The 20,303-nt window shown below is 43.4% G+C and overlaps 1 protein-coding gene across 1 annotated transcript in view; it reads left to right on the forward strand.

Annotated features, from left to right (window-relative positions):
- UNC13C (unc-13 homolog C) overlaps nucleotides 1-20,303 on the forward strand; it is a 718,105-nt gene that overhangs the window by 515,702 nt on the left and 182,100 nt on the right. Inside the window, exons 20-22 of the mRNA XM_088444832.1 lie at nucleotides 3,137-3,233; nucleotides 3,743-3,886; nucleotides 5,883-5,960. Of these exons, the coding sequence (XP_088300958.1) occupies nucleotides 3,137-3,233; nucleotides 3,743-3,886; nucleotides 5,883-5,960 (319 nt within the window). The remainder of the gene's footprint in view (nucleotides 1-3,136; nucleotides 3,234-3,742; nucleotides 3,887-5,882; nucleotides 5,961-20,303) is intronic.

The following is a 20,303-nucleotide window of genomic DNA, read 5'->3' on the forward strand; positions in this document are numbered from 1 at the left end:
TAACTTCATCGTCAGGGGATCAGACTGCTCCCATACTTGGATGATCTCTTGCTCTTAGCAAGTTCCCCAGAAATTCTTCACCGCCATCTAAGTAACCATTGCCTTTCTACAATTGCACGGTTGGCCAATCAACTGGAAAGTCTTCCCTGATTCTTTCTCAAAGAATGGTATATCTGGGAGCAGACAAAATCCCTGTATTACAGCACCGAGTGGGCAGATTACGCCACAGTCACCGAATGTCAATTCACTCTGCAATGCAGACCTTGAGATCCATGGTGTCCACCTTTCGAGACGGTGGAGTTCACTCAATTTCACTCCAGGCCCCTACAACACCTGATCCTCTCCAGGTGGAATGGGCTGCTTCATCTCCTCAGATTCCAGGTGATGGGCCTCTCTCTGGAGGTTTGCCTGTCTCTATCCTGGTGCCTACGGATGTCCCACCTAAACAAGGATCACTCCTTTTGGATCCCGGACTGGGCACTCCACACAACGGACGCGCGCTTCCGCAGATGGGGTGCAGTGACTGGCCAGCACTCCTTCCAAGGACACTCCACTCCAGCTGATGCGATCTTACCAATCAACATCCTGGAACTTGGAGCCGTTTACAAAGCCCTCACTTTGGCTGAGGATATTCTTCAGGGCACGCCTGTACAAGTACAGTCTGACAACGCCACGGCAGTAGCCTACCTCAATCACTAAAGAGCACTCTTCGGCCACAATTCTAACATGAATCGAGTGCCATCTCCCAGCCATCTCTGCAGTGTTCATCTCGGGGATTCTCAATTGGGAGGCGGAGTTCCTCTGCCGTCAAGACGTGTATACAGGGGAGTGGTCTCTCAATCCAGAAGTCCTTCAGCACTTAGATGAATGGGGTCTACCAGACGTGGACCTCATGGCTTCACAACACATCCACAAGCTTCCAGTGTACTTGGTCAGGACAAGGGACCCCATGCAGCCTTTGTGGATGCATTATCTGTGAAGTGGACCTTCCATTTGGCGTACCTCTTTCCTCTGGTCTCACTTCTACCTCAAGCTCTTCAGAAGTTCAAGCAGGAAGGGGGCACGCCTAGCCTCTCTGAAAGTGCACATCTCTGCTCTATCTGGTTCCAGCGCATAATTGCTCCTCTACCGGATGTTCACACCTTCCTGCAAGGTGTTCTACAAGTACAACCTCCTTTTGTCCCTCCTGTGGGACTTTTCAGTGGTTCTCCATGCACTTCAGGAACCTCCATTCAAACCCCTGGATTCACTAAATTCAAATGGCTCACTGCGAATACTCTGTGTCTTCTGGCTATAGCAGGGATGGGGAACCTCCTACCTGGGGGCCGTATAAGGCCCTCAGAATCATTTGGTCTGGGCCTTGTAGCTTTTTTCTGCTAACCTCATCTGGCTAGCAGGGTGCCTAGAATGGCCCCCTGCAGCCAGAATCTATGCAGCAGTGCTGCCTGGAGTGTCCTTAGGGTGCTTCAGTTGGTTACCCTGCTGCCTTACTGCTTCCTGGAGCATCCTCAGGATGCTCTGGGCATTGCTATAATCCCCAGCGATTGTGTCCCCACCCCGTGTGAGGTCACACGAAGGGGATATGGTCTGCACCGGGCCCGCAAATAATGTTATATATATCAAAATGGCCCTCGGCAGAAAAAAGGTTCCCCACCCCTGGGCTATAGCATCTGCCTGTAGGGTATTGGATTTAGGGGCACTTTCCTGTTGCTCCCCTTTTCTAATCTTTCATACGGACAGGGCTGTACTTCAAATGCGTCCTGGTTTCCTTCCCAAGGTTGTCTCTCGTTTCCATCTTAATGAGGAAATTGTGGTTCCGGCCTGTCAATCACCAGAGCTCTAGGCAGGTGATGCCTCTTTGGATGTGGTCCATGCTGTGAAGATCTACATGGACCATCAGGAAATCGGACTCCCTCTTCATCCTATAAGGATTCCACGAGAAGGGATAGCCAGCTAACAAACAAACTCTGGCCAGATGACACTGCATGGCTATCTCACAGAATTACATGCAGACTGGCCTTCCTGTGCCGGCTACAGTATCTGTTCATTCTACTCACTCTGTGGGTCCCTCGTGGGCAACCCGCCCTGGCGCGTCTGTGAAACAACAATGCAAGGTGGCCATGTGGTCTTCTGTCCATTCCTTTCTTAGCTTCTATGCCTTTGATAGATTTGCCTCTCAGGATGCTTCCTTCAGGTGCCGCGTTTTCCTCTCAGCTCAGGAGTGTCCCTGCCCTTGAACAACTGCTTTGCGACATCCCCATTGTCTCCCTGTAGAGCCCTATGGACCCTGAAGAAGAAAAGTAAAGTTATGGTAAAACTTACCCTTGTTAACTCTCTTTCTTCGAAGTCCATAGGGTCCACAGGGCACCCGCCCTGACGCTCCTGGCTTTTATGGGTTTCTTCTCTTGGTCACTTGTTCCTTCTCTGTGTGAGTGTGATTCCTCAGTGTACCAGTCTTCCTTCTCTCCTATCCTGCTCCTGCCTTGGGCTTGTTAACAAAACTGAGTTGCCCTCAGGCTGTGGGTGGGGTAAGGACCGGAGCATCCTGGGATGGGAAAAGTTTTGCTGTTGGTGTCTGGTCTCCCAAGTACCCCATTGTCTCCCTGTGGACCCTGTGGACACTGAAAAAAGAGAGTTAACATGGGTAAGTTTTACCATAACTCTCCTTTTTTCAGCAATGGGAGCAGTCACTCCGTCTGCACCCCAGTGATTACGCCTCTGCTTGCATCTATCTAGTTCTTGCCCCAGCATCCGCAACAGTCAGAGTTTCAAAACAAATTTTCTGATCATTCACAAAATGAAAACCTAAAATGTATTTCTTGGTTACTTTTTTTGCATACTAAACACAACTACTATTACTTACAGTCCCTAACCATTCGTAAGCAACCTTGGTCATAACATACATATGGATAAACTAAATAACATGTGGTGGACCCATAACATCAGATAGTGTTTTTACCAAGGCATTTCCAAAATTCATAATGAAAGATCAAAATTGCCATGCTTCTTGTGTGCAAGATGGACAGATACTGTAGGTACATCTGCAGAAATAGAAATATATTATGTGCCTGCTTATACTGAGGTTAATTCATCACCTTTAGATTGTATTTAATTTAGAATCTTCTCAATCTCCTAGGTGGTTTGAACCTTTTGTTATTCAGTGGTTGGATGAAAATGAAGATGTGTCAATGGAATTTCTCCATGGAGCTCTAGGAAGAGACAAAAAAGATGGAGTAAGTTGAGAGTATAATTGCAGGTCATGAGGCCAAGTTATATTTTATAGAAGTAGCAAATAAACTTAGGGGTTCTTTCAGTCCGTGGGCCTCATTTATCACAAGTTTTATCATTCACAACGAGTGATAAAACTTGTTGCATATTATAATGATGCTCCAGCCAATCCGCTTCCAACTGTCATCTCTTTGAAAAATGACAGTTGGGAACTGATTGGCTGGAGCACCATTTATCATATGCAATGAGTTTTATCACTCGTTGTTAATGATAAAATCTGTTGATAAATGAGGCCCTGTGAGGGGGAGAAAGTGTTGGGAGAGAGGAGTGGAGACAAAGAGGGAAAAAAATGTATATGAATAGATAGACAGACAGACTGGCTTTATTCCTTGCACAAGATGTTTTTTTTTATAGACACTGATTTTAGGAGACAAAGGACAATGTATATATATTTTTTTTACATATTTAAAGTTGTGATTATAATGTCCATTATAATTTTCGTTCTTTTCCTCAGTTCCAGGCAACATCTGAGCACGCCTTGTTTTCCTGCTCAGTTGTTGATATCTTCACTCAATTAAATCAAAGCTTTGAAATTATCAAGAAATTGGAGTGCCCTAATCCGGAAGCCCTATCTCACTTAATGAGAAGATTTGCAAAGGTAACTGGCGCTTATGTGTACAAGCATTTTTGTAATTGAGATGACCAAATTAGCACAATAATATTTTTTTTCTCACAAATCTTATTATTCTTAGGACATTGTAATAAAATGTACTCAATACATAGTTTACAGTGAAGACTTGTGCTTATTAACAAATCACCTGTACTGTATGCCGACAAAGACTGAGAGGAGGTATCTTTGATTGGATATGAGCATTACATTGTAATTGTAAGCAAAATTGGATCATTCACAGCAACCTGTCAGATATTAGCTTTCTATACTTTTGCTGTATTGCACTAGAATAATGGCAATTGCAATGCAGTGATCACCACAGGGAGATCTCCCAGGGCCTGTTACTGGGAGATGTGGCCAAGCATATGGGGAGGTGACTATGTGAGGTTGGAAATACCTACATGCTGCAGGAGATGTGGTCACGCCATCTTGGGTGCAAGGCTGTGCCCATTAGAACTCCTGTGATCATCTGCAGGCAGAAGGCCCCCTTGGTCAGTCCCGGCCCATTACACAAGTACCCCCTTGGAGATTACTGTGGGCAAAATCACTTCATTTTCCTTTGCCTCTAATGTATGCAGTGTTTTTGCAGCTTCTAGGTCATTGTTGGACAATGTAATTAAGAATGTAAAGACTACAATATAAGTTTGTTAGAATGTTGTTTCCACATTCTTCATTAAGATATAACCAACATAAACCTTACACAGATGGTTATTATAACATGACCAGTCAAGAATCTCATGACTGTCGCTGTATGATAAAATATCACCATCCCATTGCAAGTTGTCCACCTGTACATGCTCTGACAATGCACCATACAGGTCACATCAGAATTACTTATAAGAAAATTTGTTAGGCAATGAATTCCGCTCAAGTGGGCTACACTCTGTCAATGTTTTAGTTCTGGTACACACATACAATATATCACTAATATTTCACAAATCTAGGAGATAATTGTTAGTATACATTAATTAATTAAACAAATAAATAAAGAAAACCATGTATGTGATTACAATGTTTAGTATACTGTTGCTTATCTTGCTGTTCAAAAACTAGAAATAATAAAATGAAGATAAAAAAATATAAAAGTTTTTTTAGGAGAATTGTAGCTTTACCAGTATCAAAGATAATAATGACTGAGACATTGGGGTAAGGGAGTCATCAAAGCTTGGAGAGAGATAAAGTACCAACCAATCAGCTTCTAATTGTCACTTTGCAGACTGTGCTAGAAAAATGACAAAAGCTGATTGATTAAATGATCTCTCTCCATGATTTGATAAAACTTCCTCAGGGTTCCAGAACACATACTGTGACAGACATGTCACACAATGCAGGTAATATACACTGATCAGCCATAACATTAAAACCACCTGCCTAATATTGTGTATGTCCCCCTCGTGCTACCCTTCTTACCCGTCACAGCATGGACTCCACAAGACCTCTGAAGGTGTTGTGTGTCATCTGGCACCAAGACGTTAGTAGGAGATTCTTTAAGTCCTGTAAGTTGTGAGGTAGGGTCTCCAAGGCTTGGACTTGCTTTTCCAGCGCATTCCACAGATGCTCGATCTGATTGAGATCTGGAGAATTTTGAGGCCAAGTTAACACCCTGAACTCTTTGTCATGTTCCTCACCATTTGTGACCAATATTTGCAGGGTGCATTATCCTGCTAGAAGAGGCCACTGCCATCAGAGAATACCATTGACATGAGGTGGTGTAATTGGCCTGCAACAATGTTTAGGTAGGTGGTATGTGTCAAAGTAATAACCACATGAATGCCAGGGCCCAAGGTTTCCCAGCAGAACATCTAAAAGTACTGTCTGATATTTATTAGAGTCATAATATTTTTTCTCATCCTTGGATGAAGTTAGATTTAAATCTATGCCAACAAAGGATTGGTGCTCTGTGAGTTTTGAGAGTAGTTCGCAAACAACAGTGCACAATGTACATTCTGTTATGCTATTGCAATTATGTGTCCTCTCATTTTAGACCATCAACAAAGTGCTTCTTCAATACGCTGTAATTATATCCAATGATTTCCACTCTTACTGTGGCAAAGAAAATGTGGTAAGTAGTAAGTGCTGCATTTTTGTAGTTTTTATTTACAAAACTAAAAACCTTATATTCAACGTTTATATGTAAGGCTCCCGATGAATTCCTAACTTCACAATCTCTGTTGATTTGGGGAAATGTGAATGTGTACATCCTGTATAGGTGAAAAAGAAACTTAATTGTTACTGAGCAATTTTAAGGTGCAATGTAAAGGAACATTAGTGTGCAGTGTAGAGTAACGTTAGTTTGCAGTGTAGATTAACATTAGTGTGCAGTGTAGAGTATCGTTAGTGTGCAGTGTAGAGTATGGTTAGTGTGCAGTGTAGAGAAACTAGTGTGCAGTGTAGATTAACATTAGTGTGTAGTGTAGAGTATTGTTAGTGTGCAATGTAGAGAAACAGTAGTGTTGCCATGTAGAGTATCGTTAGTGTGCAGTGTAGAGAAACAGTAGTGTGCAGTGTAGAGTAATGGTAAGCTACAGTGTAAAGGAAGGTTAGTGTACAGTGTAGAGTATCGTTAGTGTGCAGTGTGGAGAAACAGTAGTGTGCAGTGTAGAGTAATGGTAAGGTACAGTGTAAAGGAAGGTTAGTGTGCAGTGTAGAGTAACGTTAGTGTGCAGTGTAGATTAACATTAGTGTGCAGTGTAGAGTATTGTTAGTGTGCAATGTAGAGAAACAGTAGTGTTGCCATGTAGAGTATCGTTAGTGTGCAGTGTAGAGAAACAGTAGTGTGCAGTGTAGAGTAATGGTAAGCTACAGTGTAAAGGAAGGTTAGTGTACAGTGTAGAGTATCGTTAGTGTGCAGTGTGGAGAAACAGTAGTGTGCAGTGTAGAGTAATGGTAAGGTACAGTGTAAAGGAAGGTTAGTGTGCAGTGTAGAGTAACGTTAGTGTGCAGTGTAGATTAACATTAGTGTGCAGTGTAGAGTATTGTTAGTGTGCAATGTAGAGAAACAGTAGTGTGCAGTGTAGAGTATCGTTAGTGTGCAGTGTAGAGTATCGTTAGTGTGCAATGTAGAGAAACAGTAGTGTGCAGTGAAGAGTATAGTTAGTGTGCCGTGTAGAGTATCGTTAGTGTGCAGTGTAGAGTATCGTTAGTGTGCAGTGTGGAGAAACAGTAGTGTGCAGTGTAGAGTAATGGTAAGGTACAGTGTAAAGGAAGGTTAGTGTGCAGTGTAGAGTAACGTTAGTGTGCAGTGTAGATTAACATTAGTGTGCAGTGTAGAGTATCGTTAGTGTGCAATGTAGAGAAACAGTAGTGTGCAGTGAAGAGTATAGTTAGTGTGCCGTGTAGAGTATCGTTAGTGTGCAGTGTAGAGTATCGTTAGTGTGCAGTGTGGAGAAACAGTAGTGTGCAGTGTAGAGTAATGGTAAGGTACAGTGTAAAGGAAGGTTAGTGTGCAGTGTAGAGTAACGTTAGTGTGCAGTGTAGATTAACATTAGTGTGCAGTGTAGAGTATCGTTAGTGTGCAATGTAGAGAAACAGTAGTGTGCAGTGAAGAGTATCGTTAGTGTGCCGTTATAAAGTAGCGTTGGTGTGCAGTGTAGAGTATTGTTAGTGTGCAATGTAGAGAAACAGTAGTGTGCAGTGAAGAGTATCGTTAGTGTGCAGTGTAGAGAAACAGTAGTGTGCAGTGAAGAGTATAGTTAGTGTGCCGTGTAGAGTATCATTAGTGTGCAGTGTAGAGAAACAGTAGTGTGCAGTGAAGAGTAACAGTAGTGTGCAGTGTAGAGTAATGGTAAGGTACAGTGTAAAGGAAGGTTAGTGTACAGTGTAGAGTAATATTAGTGTGCAGTGTAGAGGAGCATTAGTGTACCCTGCAGAGTAACATTTGTGTGTAGTGGAACATTAGTGCGCAGTATAGAGGAATGTGTACCATGTAGATTAACATTTGTGTGCAGTGTAGTCTACACATTACAGTAATGTGTGCAGCGTAAAGTTTGTGTGCAGCGTAGAGTAACTTTTGTGTGCAGCACTGAGGAACGTTAGTGTGTAGCATAAAATAATGTTTGTGTGCAGCGTAGAGTAATGTTTGTGTGCAGTGTAGAGCAATGATAACCTTTAATATATTAGTGCATTGTGTAGGACAATATTGCGTGTACTGTAGTTTAAACTACTGCAACTTCTAGCTACTACTGTTTTTTAATACACTTTAAGAACTCATTAAATTCTTAAACTAATGCCTGCATGTAGGACACTTAGGGGCATATTTATCATGATCATTTTGCAGGCATTCCACCAAGAACAGCTCAATAACCACAAGTACCCCAAGAATGTACAGATGTGTCCACATACATCTAGCCCTCTTGCACGTTAAATAGTTCTTCATGGCACAACTCAGTAGCGCTGAGCGTGTTTTCGTGTGACTTTTTCAATTACAGTGTGTCCAATTGCAAAGCGATGCGAACAGGACTCACAAGCAGCTTACATTGAGTAAAATGATATGTGACATGCCTATATTCTGCTGCATATCATATTAATCAGCATAAATTGCTTGTGCTTCCTATTTGCAGCGCTTTTCGAAAAACACGCACTGTTAGGGAAAAAGTCGCATGAAAAATGCTCAGTGCTAGCGAGTCGCATGCCGCTTATGCATTACATGTAACGCGATTTGTAGCGCACAGAGGATAGATGTATGTGAACACATCTTTATGCAGCAGATGTCAGAAATATATTTGCCTTTCAATTTTTGTTAGTAGTTAGTGAACATAGGATCTGATTTACTACGGATCACTATTGTGATCACAGCTGCGATTACGCATGCAGTTGTACTGCGAAAATATGCTAATGACGGCAACTGCTCACCCGGTATAGAGACGCCCACTGCCGCCTTTGCACATCTGTAAGACTGCGCAATCCTGCAAAAACATCCCAAGGAAACGGCATTCAAACGGACAGGCACGCCTGCGTTTCTCCAACCACTCCCCCATCACCACCCACAAACGCTGACGTCTGTATCTGTGTACGTGATCGCAGTGCAATCGCAATATTGGCTGGCGCACTGTGATGCATGCACAGTACGCACCAACGGCCGATCTGCGTATGCTGTTGCAGTTGTGATCTGTGATGAATCAGGCCCATACTCCATTTAAATTGGAGGTTTCACATAATAGGGCATCTTCAGAGTGGTAACAGTTTGAAAAGAAATACTAAAATGTTATTCTATTTAAGGTTTTACAGCTATTTGTGCTGAAATATGAAGATGATGTTTCTCTGCACTATATTATTTAAATGTGCTGCAGTGGAAGCTAAGCATAAAATTGAACAATGTTCTTAATGTACTCTACCAAGTTTTGTTGCTGGGGTTAGTTGACAATTAGGGCTCATTCATAATACTAATGGTTTAGATGCACACTCGGCAGGGTCTGCCAGTTGCCTTGAACCCGGCCACCACCATCCCACCCCACCAAACACCCCCAGTGACCCCCTCCCCCAACCCCGTCCCAGGATCAGGATCATGTACCCAGGCTAGTATGTATTCTGACTGTATCGTCCATTTGCGCTCTGAAACACTCTGGCCGCAGGAGATGGGCCTGTACAGCCATACCCTAGTGCCACCTGTGACCTTCTTGTTCCTCCGCATTGACTGTCACAGCATAATTTGTTGTGGCCTACTTTAAAGCCTCTCAAAAGCCAGACTGGCACTAGTCTCACTGTGTTCCTCCCCTTTCTGTGGGAGACCCTAGGTGACCACTTTGTTGGTAATCTGCCCAGCTACCGCTAATAGCGGTACTTTGCAGATAGGCTGGGCCCAGCCAGTCCATGGTAAAGGGCAGGACTGAGTCTGTTGGGCCCACCATGGATTACCCCAGCTCCTTACTGGGCCAGTCCACCACTGGGGATCATTCCTTGCTGAGTGTGGGATAATCACATAGATTATTTGCAAAAACAAAATTTCATTTTGTAAGACAGAATTATTTGAACCCTTCAGGACTAGGGTATTTTTCACTTAGCTGATGAGCTTAATTTTTAACTTTTAGGCTCATCCTCTTCAGATTTTAATCTGCCAGTGCATGGTAATGCTGGGTACACACTGGCCGATATATTGGCCGATCAATTGATCGGCCAATATATTGTTCCCCCGTTGGTCAGTGTGTACAGACGATATGTCTGTGAAAACGTAGTTCACAGACATATCGCATTGACTGTGCTGCACAGCAGATGAACAGATATGTCTGCAGACATATCTGTCCATCGGCAAGTGTGTACAGGTGATCAGCTGATCGCCGTACAGAGGGGCGCCAAGAGGAGGGGGCATGTAGTAATTACCCGGGTCCGGCACCGCTCCCCATCCCTCTTAGGTCAGAGCAACCCAGAACACGCTTCTGTGTGCTGGGCTGCACTGGGAGACTGTCTGATGCTGCTAAAGCAGCAGCCGCAGGGCCAGATTAAAAATGGGACGGTTGGAGCTACAGCTCCAAGCCTTCACACAAAAATAGGCCCATCAACATGACAGCATGATTACCAGCTGCCTAACTGGCCATACATTTTAAGTATTTAAATAACTTTTCTAGTCTCTCCCCCCCCCCCCCTCCCCCTCCCAAAAAAAATAAATTATGCAATTTTGCTATTTCTATGTAGTTAGGGAGACATTGGGTTCATAGTTTAGGGGCTGTATAAACCAGGGTTACTCTGACTACACCCACACAGCACCTATCACAGCTCTTCCCCTTCTCAGTATAGGCCCTTGAACATTTTCAGCTCCAGGCCCATGTGGGTCTTAATCCGGCCCTGAGCAGCCGGAGAGTCTCCGATGCCAAAGGGGGGAGCAATCATGCTGATCGCGCCCCCCATTGGCTGTGTGCAGCGCTGAGGGGCACACAGCGCTCCCCTCCCCAGCGCGCAGCGCTGCAACGCGAATGTTTTTTTTAGAGGGGGTGTGGCCACGTCCCCTACCTGCCACCAGGACCCACTGCAGCATGCAGATGATGGCTGTTCAGTGTGTATGAGCGACCATCATCTGCAGATATATCTGCAGATCACTCGATCTGCAGCCATATCGCTATAGTGTGTACCCACCTTAAGATGCAGGACTGGGAGGAGGGGCCCACTGCACAAAGGCCCCCTTGGGCATTAATGCTCCCCTGAGACTAGAATGCACAGTAGTCTCCAGGACGTGGTGCAATAGCGTAATAAAAAGCATTTTTTATTACTCTACTAAGAAAAACCTGTAATGATTTATTTATAATGAATGGGTACCTGGAGTACAAATATGCACCTTATGCTTTTATTTACATAAATATGTCTCTTACTCCTCTCTTTTACATATGGGTGCCTCCCCAATTAGTTTACAAATTGTTTATAAGGTACATAACCAGGGCCGGACTGGGACTAAAAATAGACCCTGGTATTTAAAGCACACAGGCCCACCTCGTGTAAGCATCTGAACACAGAGGATGACACATCTGTGTACACCAAAGCAGAGCCATAACTAAACATTTTGGTTCCCTATGTATATGAAGAGCATTGGTGCCACCATCAACAAATGCGCGCCGAAAAAACAGGTGTGGTCTCGCTGGGAAGGAGCCACACTAAGTAGCTTCAATTCAAATGCCCTTTCGTCACATTACACCGCACAGTAGTGTCCCTTATTCATGTTACGACACACAGTAGTGCTTCTTATTCACATTATGCCACACAGAGCCCATTCACGTTATGCTACACAGTTGTACTCCTTTTAAACATTATGCCACACAATAGTAGTGCCCCTTATACATTATTCCTCACAGTATTGCCCCTTATAACACATTATGCCCCATAGTATTGCCCCTTACACATTATGCCACACATACTAATGACCCTTATAACACATTATGCCCCACAGTAATGCCCCTTACACATTATGCACCACCCCCTGTGTCCTTCTCGCAGCCTCTCACCTCCCCTGTTGAAGTTGGTGTCCCCTCCCACCCCCTGTGTCCCTCTCGCAGCCTCTCACCTCCCCTGTGGAAGTTGGTGTCCTGGGACACAAGCACCTGCAAGTAGCCGCCAGCTCCTGCTTGTAGTCGCAGCCATGGGAAGGGAAACAGCACCGCTGTAATTTTTAATCTGGTGCAGGCTGGCTCACGGACCAGCAGCCACTGCTGATTGGCTGCCGGTCTGCGAATTCATATTGGCTCGCGACCAGCACCAGATTAAAAATTACATCGATGCTGTTTCTCAAAGATGCCGTGGCTGAATGCAGGTCACCAAATCAGTGTCAAGGGAAGTACCGGGCCTCCCTTGGCAGCACTGGCCCGACTGGCCTATCTGGCCATCGGCACTTCTGGCATTTGCCAGAACTGCCAGATGGGCAGTCCAGCCCTGTACATAACTGTTAAAGAGGAGGGGGTTGGTGGTCATGACTCTCAGCTTTCTGGTGCCCAAGATGGCTGCCTCACTTTTTGCATGCTCCTGAACATCTCCATAAAACAGCTTAAATTCTACAAAATTTACATCGGAAGCATCATAAATATCCAAGTTCTTACCTGTAACTTGCCCTGCACTACATGGACATCTCTCCAAAATCAACAGATTGCTTTCCTACCCTGAGATTCACATTGGATTGATTGAAACCTCTGCCTTCTCCACTAGAACCTAAACTGGCATTACCTCTGCAGGGGACATCCCAGGGCAAGGTACTGTGTAAAATAAACTATCTTTGGCTCCATCCAGCTTCTCCCTTAGACATCATTAACTTCTGTCCTCTGCTCATCAAATAACTCTAATTTCTTGATTAATAATCTAAAATATAGTATCCCCAGCATCGGAAATCTGGAGGTCTGTTCATTTTAAAACACAGGATACCATCTTTTTCCCTGGAGACATGTTATCTTTACCCTTGCATAGAATATCCACTTCAAAATGAGTCTTACACTGGGATTATCACACCTACACAATAGGAATGGCTGATTTGTTCTGGAATAATTTGTGTGACTCTAATTCATTAACTGAAAAGAAAATTTAGATTATTTAGATACTCTTTGTTCAAAATATACCTTCTGTACAAGAGAGAAACAACTGGATATAGCAATAGCCAGTTAAATTAAGACTGTTCATGAATCCCATTTTAACTTCTGGATCACACACAGATTTGAGAAAAAATAACCGCTTGATCTTCTCTCAATATGAAATGCAATTCACACTTACTCTCTCATTGATGACCCAATGTATTTTACACCCCCAGCTTTATGATTTCACTTCAAGCACCAGGAGCATCAGTTCCTATTGATTCAGCACAGGCTTCCATTCTTAAATCCTATGGAATTTAACAGCGGGGCAGTCGTGGGAAGCAAGGCGAAAAATCTCTTTTCCACAGCAACCACCTCAATTCCTTGCCTTCAAGCTCACCAGTTTCATATAGGAGACAGAAGTGGTACCTACTGTAACAAACGGCCCTGTGCTTGGAAGAACAGATCTGCAAATTCTTGCTCTGTGACTGCCATCCCCAGAGCCCCCACACTCAATATAAAGAAAACTACAGCCCTTCTGGTATGCCCAATGAGGTCTGTCCTGTGTAATGCCAGATCTATAAAAACAAGACTGCTACAATTGCTGACCTTATTGAAACTTTAGATCTTGCCTGTATTACAGAGACTTGGCTAGAGAAAAATGCATCACCTATCTTGGAAGCTGCAGTTCCAACAAATTACTCTGTCATTCACAACCCAAGACTTAACCTCAGTGGAGGGGGAGTGGCCATCTGCTTTAAAAAAGCACTTAAATACCCAATGGACATTACTCACTCATTTGAGTGCATCGCTGCTCGGAGTTCGTCAGAATTAGGATTCAGAGTACTTCTCATTTACCACCCCATGCATAGGCAAATGCAGGTGGGGTTTCTGTCTGCCTGGAAACCCCCCTCCCCAGCCCACACCATGACCACAATAGAAATAGTAATATAATAGATTGTTACTAGTGCTGCATTTTCTTCTCAGTATCACAAATTAAATAATTAGCACCACCTGTGGATCTTTTAACATGCATCAGCCAGTAATAAATAACCTGTGCACCAAATAGACGATCTGGAAAACATGCACTGTTAGAGATGCACTGCTATAGAGCCCAATATGTACATATACAGTATGTCCAGGGCAGTGCTAGGTTCTTCTGCTGCTCCCAGGCTCCCGGACTTGCTCCAATAGTCTGGAATGGAGCCCACATCTAAAATAAATACATTCAGCTCAGGCAGGATGGCCTACTGGCGCATCTAATGGCATACTGTGATCACTGGTCCTGTATATGCTGGAATTAATACACACAATACACTTTGTATGACACATATAATGGCTTACTGTGATCACTGGTCCTGTATATGATGGAATTAATACACACAATACACTTTGTATGACGCTTATTAAAGCTGGTTAAGTACTAATTCTGCCCTCTTAATTGACAGGCCACATTCACTCTAAAATTAAGCATTTGGAAACCCCCCTCTGGGAATCCTGCGTTTGCCACTGCCCTGGCGATAAAAAGCTATTTCTACAAGAACTTGCAGATATTGTTGCTGGACTAGGTCTGGAGCATCAAAGATTTCTGATCCTTGGGAATTTTAATGCATGGGTTGATGATGAGCTCTCACACCTTGGCCAAAACCTCCTGTGCACAATAAATGCTCTGGGCCTCACACAAGTCATTCCTTCTGCTACACATAAAAATGGTCACACTCTTGATCTTGTCTTCCAGAGTGGTTTAGAAGTCTCTGACCTAAATATAAACCAAGTCACGTGGTCAGACCACCACTCAATTTGCTTCTCAGTCCCATCCCCTCGAAATAGAACTTTACCCATGGAGTTGACAAGGTATCGTCCAAGGAAAGATATGACTCCTCAGGCTCTTGCAGCAAACCTGGATATCTCTGCAGTAATGGGGTCCTGTGAAGCTCATGAAAAGGGGTTGAAGACTTGAAAGATGATGGAGGAAGATGAACCTGGTAGAGGACAAGTTAAAACTAATTAAACATATTGGACAATATCAGTCAATAAACAGAGTTCCTTTCAAATGAGATCAAGGCAGCAAACCATTAGCCAGCTCAGCTTTTCCATACATTGGAGATGCTTTGCAAACCAGCATGCCTGCAGCTTGATGAATCCCTCTCCCATTCTTTGCAGATAAAGTATCCTCCATCTAGGCTGGAATCCCCACAGTGCCATCAAAGGAGTGCCAAACTACCAAGCCTGCCAAGGTAAGCTACCTGTCTCCATGGAACAGCTCTGACATAATAGATGTAAAAGACATTGCTAAAATTATCCGAATGTTACGACCCACCACCTGCCTCAACCAAGCTTCTCATAGGGTGTATGGACATGATTGGCCCTGTAATTGCAAAAAATAGTTCAATGCTTTTTGCAGACAGACATTTTTCCTGAACCACTTAAAGAAGCAAATGTTAGACCACTTCTTGAAAAACCTAATTTAGACCCCGACTGCATGACCAACTATAGACCAGTATCAAACCTTCCTTTTCTAGGGAAGCTCATTGAGAAAGTGGTAGCAATGCAACCCACCTGTCTACCCATGATATTTATGATCCATTCCAGTCAGGATTCAGGAGAAGACATAGCACTGAAACAACCCTGGTAAGTGTGCTTAATGATCTTCTTATGGCAAAAGACAGAGGTGTTAAGTCAATCTTATTTCTTTTGGATCTCTCTGCAGCATTTGATACCATGGGCCACAGGATCTTAATTGAGCACCTGAAAAATGTCTGTGGACTGGATGGCACAGTCCTTAGCTGGTCCAAATCATTTCTGACCGGCAGGTCACAGAGAGTTTCATCTGGAGTAAACTCTTCATCACCAGTGCCACCTCCATGAGATGTTCCACAGGGTTTTATACTAACTCCCATGCTTTTTGCAGTATACATGCTACAACTGGGTGAAATAATCAGATGTCATGGCCTGGTCTAACGCTGCTATGCAGATGATACACAACAGTACCTGTCCTTTGCTCCAGGTACTGAGAACCCAATAACAACCCTAAATAGCTGTTGGAGTGGATGAGTGCCAGTTGTCTGTGACTGAAACCTGTTAAAAATTATGATAGGTCACAGGACAAGGCTACAGCATAGCCAATCAACAGGACTTACGCTTGGGGGTACAGAACTACAAAACACTGAACATGTGCGGAATCTTGGTGTTGTCCTGATAGTGGTTTGACACTTAAACATCAGGTATCAGCCACAATCAAATCCTCATTCTTTTATCTGAGGAACATAGCCAGAATCAAGCACTTAATTCCCTCAGAAGATCTACCTAAAGTCATACATGCATTTATATCATCACGCCTAGACTACTACAACGTCCTCTGCCTTGGTGTTCCAGCAAAAGAATTACACCATTTGCAGATGGTACAAAATGCAGCTGCCAGGCTATTAACCAACTAGCCCCATTCCAGCCACATAACACCCATTCTCTACTCCCTGCCTGTAAAATGGTGAATTGTTTTCTAGATTGTCTTACTGACTTTCAAAGCCCTACATGACCATGGCCCAAGGTATTTGAAGCAACTTCTGATCCCTTACAGTTGCACTCAATTACTGCGATCCATTGACGAAGGACTATTAACTGTACCTAGAATCTCCCGGAATCGAGCTTTCAGCTTTGTGGCTCAGACTATATGGAACTCGCTTCCCTGCACAGGACTAGAGGCCTCCACTCTAGAATCCTTCAAATATAGACTCAAGTATCACCTGTTCACCCAAGCATTTCACTAATGTCCCTTGTTACGCTTGTTTTGTATTTTGTGCTGTAAAGGCAAATGTAAAGCACTTTGAGTCCTTTAGGAGAAAAGTGCTATATAAATAACTTATTATTATTATCATCATCATCATCATTTACCTCAGACCACATAGATATAAAAAGGGGAATCTGCTTTTTGTAATAATCAGGAGTCATTCTATGCTATCGATGGGATGCCTTTTCTGATGAATAAATGAAGTTAATCTGAGCTGTATTTTAGTAAAATAACAAAAATGTTTTAATTAATGGAGGGGTTGGTGTTAAAGTAGTCATAGGCAAGATTTGAAGTGACATTTTCACTCTTTCCACCAATCACGCTCCTTTCCAATCAAGCCTGCAATCTCACAAATGTAGGCACAGAGTGTTTTTCTACAGCAGTTACAAGCCCCAAGATTTTCCTATTTTATTAGCCCCAGTGGAAAATTGCAGTCTCATTTCCCAATCCTAGCCGCACAATTCAGCCGGAAGGCAGCCTTACAATGTCTTTGGGATGTAGTAGGGTGCTGATTTACAGTACCTAGGTATATCTGTTATGACGATACAACAAATATGTAGCATACATTACCCACTTTAGATTCAAGTCCAAAACACTGTGACGAAACCATGCTAATCACTGTACCACTGTGCAGTATTCGTAATTTAGATCCTATCACCAGCCACAGCTTTCCTAGGAACTTAGCAGAGGGCATCTGTTGACATACAGTAGCAGGAGACATCCACATTGATTAGTGTTTGGCATGAGCATTTGAATTGCATTCTTTAGCTGATCTGCCAGCCTATAGCACCTATTGACCTTATGCAGAATTCTGCTGACTACTTCAGCAGTTTCTAGTAAAATATTTGATTTGCCACAATAGTTAATAGTGCCGCTAATGTACTGTATGTGATTATTGTGATTTAAATTCTAAAGAGCATTTCCTAAGATGAAATACTCTCAAAGCAGCTGAAGGTAAATTGTTTCTCTTTCTCTTCAATAACTATAATGATAGCACTTTAGCCATACTTTTTCTTAAGAATATATTCTTTATTCTGTTTCATTTGAAACAATATGACCATACAGACATGATTTTGCTGAGCGATGACAGCTTCAATGTAAAGTATTTTGCAGTAAGGTACCTCTCAAGGACAGTGAAAGTGAGTGGTGTCTCATGAATTGCAAAGATCTACGAGTAAGTGCACATTACAACCGTTGTCATTTAGTCTGCCCTGGTCCTGGGATCATGGTTTGTTCATTAGTATGATTGATTATTCAGGCTCTCCAGTTTGGTAATCTTTACTGGAGCTCCAGATGGAATTTATTTTGCCATGGTGGCAGAGTACAATAAAACACAGTGATGGCAATTCATCCTATTGTAGGATACTTCAACTTCAAATATGTGGCTTCCATTAGATCTAAATAGGGCTGTATGTATTTACCATACACCTTGTTACATGTGAGCTTCAGTTTAGAGCAATGCCTAGCCTCCTGTGGAATAATAATGTTCAGTTTGGGTATTCTGTGTAACTACCACTACCACATAAGTGTCTGGTCTGTCCTTCAACTTGTTTTGTGCAAGGTTCCCTTAGCTGATGCAACCAGGTAACTGATGATGATTCCAGGGTGAGACAGCTGATGTTTAGTGCAGCTATTGGATGGAAGTGCTCTATTACTTAATGAGACTTAGTTTAGTGATGATGTCACCGCAGGCTGCCGTTTCCCCAATAAAACTATTGTAACCTGGAAGTTGTGGTTCAACAACAACTGAAAAAACACAGATTGCCTAAGTTTGCACTATATCTCTCTCCATTTCTACTTAGATACTTGAAACAATATTTGGCAAAGAACAAATTATATCTTCAGATAAGGAGGAAGTCTTATTTAGGGTAGTGATTCAGTTGTCCCAGTGTATATAAGAGTACTTGACTTTCACAGGGGCGTCACAAGGCCCCTTGCCCTACCCTTTGGAGCAGATGTGGTCCGATGTATGCATCTGCTCAGAAGTGCCTTCGCTTTGCTCTTCTATAGGACCATCAGCAAATGCATGAGGTCCTGAGGTTTTCTCATCCATAATGTGTCTTAATGTTTAGTCCGGTCAGCTCCCAGATATGGATATGATGTCACACTAGTGTACATTTGGTATTTTCAACTCATGCACACTGGTATTTTTTACATACTTCTTTCTGACAATAAAAGACATGTTAATGGATCTGAAACTAGAAACCATGGTTTCTAATGTCACCATACGCACTGCTGTTTTTGCTAGTGTGCGGTAACGTTCCATTTGTTTTCCTGTGTTCACAAAGCACTGCATACTGTACCTGCTAACCGTCTTGCTTTTTGAAGACTGACCTGTGGTCTCGCGATCAGAGGGGGTCAGGGATTCTGTAGTCTGTAGAGGCAGACTCTCTACAGCGTGCAGCAGAATTTTTTTTTTCAATTTTGTTCAAACACACCCATCATATGTGCAGTCACACCCCCACTATGTAGCACCCCATCCCATTGCCGAGACCTCAGATGTATGACTTTGTGCTCTATTTATTGCCTTTACCTTGGCAAATACATTGGAAAGCCTACAGTGAGCTCCGAATGCTGGTAAAATCACTAGTAACAAACATGTTTCACTTACTTTTGTTGTTTTTTAAAATGTTGCGTGTAGGCTTAGCATCCAGAGCTGTACTCGTCCCTTTTTTCTGAGATGCACAGTATTGTTGCAAGGGGTCGGGTATGAAATCCTGGTGGCTCAATAGCCGCCGGGATGAAATGCAGAAGCCGGAAGCCCGACAGAGGAGATTCCCGATGGAGCATGTAAGTACCCTAACTCTAACCTTCTCTGCTCCCAAACCCTCCCTCAGGGGTGCCTAACCCTAAAACTCCAGGGGTGGTGCCTAACCCTAAATCTTCCCCAGGGGTGCCTAAACCTAACCCTCCCCCCCACACCCTAAACCTAACCCTCCCGGGAGGGGTTAACCCTAACCTCCCCCAAGTGGCACCTAACCCTATCCCCACAGCGCTAACCCTTACCGGGGGGGTGCCTAACCCTAAGTGCCCCCGAGAGTGCCTAAACCTAACCCCCACCACCCCCCCATGACTAAGTGCTAAGGACAGCCGGACTTACCTCGATCGGTCCGGCGTCCTTTGGCATTACGGCGTCGGGAGAAATATAGGCTTCGGAATTTCGACGCCTAACTTAAGTCACTTGTCGGGATTCTGCTGTCGGGACACAGACCGGTGGCATTTAGGCATCAGTATTTTGATGCCTATCTTAAGTCCCTTGTCGGGCTTCTGCTGTCGGGATATAGACCGGCGGGATTTAGTCTGTCTATAAACTACATCCCGTTGCAAGTGCAGCAGTGCAATCCTATGCTGATAAAATATCCTGTTGAATGTTTAATGTGTCATGATCCATTTATGTGGCTGCACAATTTGCAGCCTGTGTTGTTACATGATTTTGCTCTATTGTCCACATAGACAGAATGTAGTTTCTAGCGAATTACTTTTGTGTGAGGTTAGGTGGTTATCTGAGATGCTCAACTAGGGGCTCATGGAAGATTTATGATGGTCTTGGAGTTGTTTCATTAAATTGTATATACTTTCTAGTCCTGTACTGTAGGTAGCTATTACTTACATTGTTCTGTTATTCCCAGCACTGAGATTTTGC

Source organism: Taudactylus pleione, unplaced genomic scaffold (genome assembly GCF_031769625.1).
Source record: "Taudactylus pleione unplaced genomic scaffold, aTauple2 ptg000019l, whole genome shotgun sequence".
NCBI classification, from domain to species: Eukaryota; Metazoa; Chordata; class Amphibia; order Anura; family Myobatrachidae; genus Taudactylus; species Taudactylus pleione.